The 5,603-nt window shown below is 39.0% G+C and overlaps 1 protein-coding gene across 1 annotated transcript in view; it reads left to right on the top strand.

Annotated features, from left to right (window-relative positions):
- Positions 1-262: 262 nt before the first annotated feature.
- enpp6 (ectonucleotide pyrophosphatase/phosphodiesterase 6) overlaps positions 263-5,603 on the top strand; it is a gene marked incomplete at its 5' end in the record, with an annotated part of 8,704 nt that continues 3,363 nt past the window's right edge. The window contains 4 exon segments of the mRNA XM_028459056.1: positions 263-278; positions 4,410-4,521; positions 4,923-5,064; positions 5,144-5,323. Of these exon segments, the coding sequence (XP_028314857.1) occupies positions 263-278; positions 4,410-4,521; positions 4,923-5,064; positions 5,144-5,323 (450 nt within the window).

The following is a 5,603-nucleotide window of genomic DNA, read 5'->3' as shown; positions in this document are numbered from 1 at the left end:
ATTATTTATAGTTTTTATTATTTCCAGTCATCTCATGCCTGGGGGGGGACAAAGACTGACATTTTATTTGTTATTTTTCCACTCTCTCCCTAAAGTCCCCCCTGTAGCGCCTTTGCATAACCCTAGGGGTACACGTACCCCCATTTGAGAAACCCTGCTGTAAAGTAACATTTAACCGGCCCCCGCACTGAAGACTTTCAAATCCTGCTTTAAATCCACTTTAAATCCTTGGCTTTTAATTCACCTGAGTTTTTTTTTATTTATTTATTTTTTCTCGGGTGGGGGGGGGTTCTCAACCCTGTTTAGAATTATTTAATTTCATTATTTTATTGTTGGTTAACAAAGCAGCAGCAAATCATGATTTAGAATGTTGATTTGATTGTAACCATGACAACAGAAATGAAAACAAACACAGGAGATGAAAGCAAAATGACTTGAAAGTGCCTAGATTCTTCTAGAGTAGCACACACAGCTCAAAGCTCACAGCTCTAAAAACTACACTCTTGTTGAACATTCTCTTGCTTTTGTTTCTTGAAACGTTGACGACGGATCAAAAACCAGCGATGGACGTTACTTTTAGTGACTTTGGGGATTCTGAGCCCTTATTTAACAAATTCAAAGGGGCGTCATTCCACCTGCTAAAGCCACCTCGTAGGAAAAAGGTTAAGACGCAGAAGATGAAGGGAGGCCAACCATCGTCTCCTGGAGACAAGGGTGATGATGAACAGGTGAACCATCCACCAGCCACCGTACCAGTGAGTCCCTGTGAACCAAGCTGCACACTGGTACCTGACCAAGCACCACCAGGGTGTATCACATGTGCAAAGAGGAGAAAAAAGAAATTCTTTGCCACGTACCTGTTTGAATTACAAGAGAAGGACCTGGCCCAACTCAAACAGGCTCTGGATGTTTCCACAAAGGAATTCCATGAGCAGAAAATTGAAAACGACGTTCTGAGGGCCGATCTCAGGCAGGCGCAGGATAAATTCAAAAATCAAAGTGATCAACACGAGCAACTGTTGGAGGTGAACGCCAACATGTTAGAAGTGGTGAAGTCAAAGGAGCAGGCCTACTGCAGTCTGGAGGAGCAGGTGAAAGAAAAGGTGACCCTGCTGGAGAACGCCCTGGTAGAAGCACAGAACCAACTGAAAGCCAAAGATGTGGAAATAGAAGAAGAGCGGTTTAGCCACGCTAAAAAGAAACCTCTATGGAAAAGAAGCCGCCAGTGGTTTACCAGGAAGACCAAACATTAGAACAATATAAACCTCAAGAATCTCTACCCCCCCCCCCCATGATGATTTAAAACGTTCCTCTCTCCGCTCTTTCTATTCTTTTCTCGTTTGAATGCAGGAAGAAAGTTTTATTAACAAAAAGATGAAAGAACAAATGAATAAACAAAATGTTTATAAAAAATACTTGCTGTTTTGAACTGAGTTATTAAGTTTGATCAGACCATGAAAATCATAGTATAATAACTTTTTTCCTCAAGAATTCTGACTTTAAATCTAGAATTCTGACATTTTTCTCAGAATTCTGACATTTTTCTCAGAATTCCAACTTTAAAGTGAGAAGTCTGACTTTAACATGAAAAATCTGATATTTTTTTGACTTTAAATTCGGAATTCAGATTTTCCACAGAATTCCAACGTAAGGGAATTTGTATTGCACTGCCCACTTTTTTTAGTAATCTCTCAATGAACAATTTATGTCAAATTTGTGTTTAAATCTGATAGCTCCATGAATTTTCATTCCTCTTTCATTCCATCATTGTGCTCTATTGTTGTTTTTTCACAGTATTCTGGGCAAAATGTTGTAATTGGACAAAGGGAACGAGGGCGCAAATCATGGTGAGGGATGAAGGGGTCGTGCGTCCCCCCAAAACAATCTCCTTGTAAACACAAATTAAATAAATATTACTGTATAGTAATCTTATTTTACATTAAAATACAAGTCATGCTGCTTAAAAACACATTGTTTGACAATTTTAGCAATTGAAATATTATACCCCCTAATTAAAATAAACAGTTTTTACATTATTTTGAAATCTGATGCTTTTATACTGGCCGTGTAGTTCATAGGGCTGTAGACTTGTAGCTACACAGTCACACCAAAACATTTTTCATTGAGTAAAGTTTTGTATATTTCTTGGTTTTGTGGCATATTCAATTGTACTTTATAATTTTTGTAAAGGTTTTTGTATTCTGTAGCTTTAGTTTAACACATATTCTGATGACAAAAAGCAGAGCCTCTATTTTCATGTCCCAAAAAGTAAAAAGTGTGAGAACAATTTTTTGGCTCAAGTACCCCCTTTCTCTTATTTCTGAATCCTAGTACCCCCTTTGTTCAACTACAACATTTTGCATAGAAAACTATTTTAAAAAAACAGTATAGCATAATGATGAAATGAACGAGTGATAACACACATTTTAAAGAATCTAACTTGGTAAATAAGTGGAAAGAAACAGTATTTAATGCAGTGGTGAACAACCTTTTTTGGATCGTGACCCTATTTTGATAGTTTTCAATCATGTTTGAGCTCAGATATGTATTTATTTTTTACTGCATTTTAGTTTAACTATATTCACAAAGTAAAAGTATAGAAATACAGTTGTTTAAGATTGTGTTGTTTTTTTAATAATAATAAATAATAATAATAATAATAATAATAATAATTACAAAAAACTAATTACATTTTTCAGAAATTTCAGGCAACCTCACATAGGTTGAAAAATAGATTTAGTTGCTCCTGAATAGATTTATTTATTATTTATAGTTTTTATTATTTCCAGTCATCTCATGCCTGGGGGGGACAAAGACTGACACTTCATTTGTTATTTTTCTACTCTCTCCCTAAAGTCCCCCCTGTAGTGCCTTTGCGTAACCCTAGGGGTACACGTACCCCCATTTGAGAAACCCTGCTGTAAAGTAACATTTAACCGGCCCCCGCACTGAAGACTTTCAAATTCTGCTTTAAATCCACTTTAAATCCTTGGCTTTTAATTCACCTGAGTTTTTTAAATTTATTTATTTTTTGGTGGTGGGGGGGGGTTCTCAACCCTGTTTAGATTTATTTAATTTCATTATTTTATTGTTTGTTAACAAAGCAGCAGCAAATCATCATTTAGATTGTTGTGATATGTTGATATAAATATCCCATCTTTGCAGCGCCCCCTAGTGACCTACATTATTCAACTTAGGCGCATACCCTCACGGCCAACCAAGGATTTCAGATTTGGTGTTATTTGCATCTCTTTTGACTGAGATATGCACAGGTTCAAGTTTTTATAGCTAGCTAGAAAACTAGCTAGAAAAAAAAAAAATTGGTGCATATTTTACCCGAACAAAATTATTTTATCAACTTTTGATCAGGTCCAACTAAGGACCTTGGTTATAGTGCCACCTGCTGGCGGACATATGTGAGTTTTTGCGTCCAAGGTTCGCGGGTTAGGGCGGAAAGGGCATCGCCCTACCTTGTACGGTTTAGCCTGCAGCACTACTTTCACGTAATAATAAAAATCCTTACGATTACAATAGGGTTCCTAGCACCGCTGGTCCTAGGAACCGCGTATGCTTACATACGCGGTTCCCTGGCCCCGCGGGCTTGGCCCCCTAAATTACAATTATTATTGTCCTCCTGAAAGTCAATTCCAATTATGTCTTAATTACTAAAGTTTAATTACAATGAATAACAATGACTTAGACTGAAATAAATAATAATTGTTATTAATACTTTTGGTGTGGGCGTCTGAGCCTTTTATCTGACCATATACCCTTCAAAAAATGGTAAAATGATCCTCAAGAGAAGTGACAGATAGGTGGGAAATGTTAATATAAAACATGTGTATGTGTATGCTATAGAACTATGACATGGTTCCACAGGTTTGCATTAATTTAAATTATAGTTGACAGTTTTTATAGAATTTCCATGCCAATTTCAATTACAAAGTCAATTATCTGAACCCAACTGCAGTTTAAATTACAACAGCAACAATCACAAATACCCCAGGACCTTGAATAAAGGAGCAAACAGGTCAGGAAATAGATGGATGGACAATTACAATTGTAATTAAATATTAATTACGCAATTACAATTATAATTGACCCCAACTCTGCTGTTTGCTGTCTGTATGTAAACAGTGCTCTGTGTATGTGTGTGCGCGCGTGTGTGTGTGTGTGTGTGTGTGTGTGTGTGTGTGTGCGTGTGTGCGTGTGTGTGTACGTGTGTGTGTGTGTGTGTGTGTGTGTGTGTGTGTGTGTGTGTGTGTGTGTGTGTGTGTGTGTGTGTGTGTGTGTGTGTGTGTGTGGGTGTGTGTGTGCGCGTGTGTGTGTGCGTGTGTGTGTGTGTGTGCGTGTGTGTGTGCATGTGTGTGTGTGTGTGTGTGTGTGTGCGCGTGCTTGATTGCTCTTAGGCTGTGAAGTGGAGATCCTGGGAGTGCGACCCTCGTTCTGTGAGCAGTATGTCTACGATCCATCTGTGACAACCCTGTGGGAGTTCATCCTCAAAGCTCTTCATGAGCTCAGGTGATTAAATATGACTGGCACGGGAACATTAGCTTTGGCCGATCCATCGCCATGGTGACGTGAACTGGGACAAGCTGCTAAAGAACAAAACACTAACCCTAACCGCTTCTTTGCCCAATTGAATTTACAGTCTTGTGTCTTTAGTATCTGCTAGTTCCAGTTTCTAATAATGATCCCAGTTTACTTTACATGGAACTTAAGGAATACCTTCTAGGTGCTAACTACTAACCCCCCCTCCCCCTATCTTCCTGTTCAAAGGTTGTTTTTTCTCTCCATCTTCACCGATGCTGGTCTTTATCAATAAAAAAAAAACGTAATATTTTTCGATACGCTCCTTGAGCTAACGTGTTGTTTTTGGCGCTGTATGAATAAAGTTGAATTTAATTGTTTACATGCATCAGGTCAGGCCGGGCTGACATGGCAGCCATCTATTATGAGGCGATCGATAAGGAGGGCCATAAGTACGGCCCCGACTCTCCACAGGTCAGGCAGGCACTGAGGCAGCTGGATGCTGTGATGCAAAGCCTCAACAAGGAAGTCAAAGTAAGTCATCTGCTGATCTCCTTAGAGTCGTGTTTTATAGTTGGCCCCGCCTCTCTGATGCTGAGGACTCCTCCTACAGGAGACAAACATGGATAATCAGCTGAACATCATCATGTTCTCCGACCACGGGATGACAAACATCAGTTGGATGGAGAGACTGATAGAGATGGACAAGTACATTAACATGTCGGATATTGTCAAAATGATGGACCAGGGCCCAGTGGTCAGTGTGTGGCCCAAAGCCAATAAGTACAAAGAGGTAAAGCCCTAAAGACTCAAAAAGACTCCCATGATTGCTGTTCCAAAGACAGGATTCACCACAGAGTACAACGATTGTCATTGTGTGCATTTTCTGTATTATGGATGTTTTGATCACTTTTTTTAGAATTGAATTGTATTTCCACTGTCAACTGCCAGTCTTCCTCAGAGGTGTCTGCTGATTGCTCTGATTGAGTTCTGTCAAACAGGTGTACTCCCCCACACCTGGTACTAAATGAAACCTTAACGTATTATTCAAAAACAAAGTTCAAACCAAAAAC

This window comes from Gouania willdenowi, chromosome 10, assembly GCF_900634775.1.
Source record: "Gouania willdenowi chromosome 10, fGouWil2.1, whole genome shotgun sequence".
Classification (NCBI taxonomy): domain Eukaryota; kingdom Metazoa; phylum Chordata; class Actinopteri; order Blenniiformes; family Gobiesocidae; genus Gouania; species Gouania willdenowi.
This window is presented reverse-complemented; position numbering and strand designations above follow the sequence as displayed.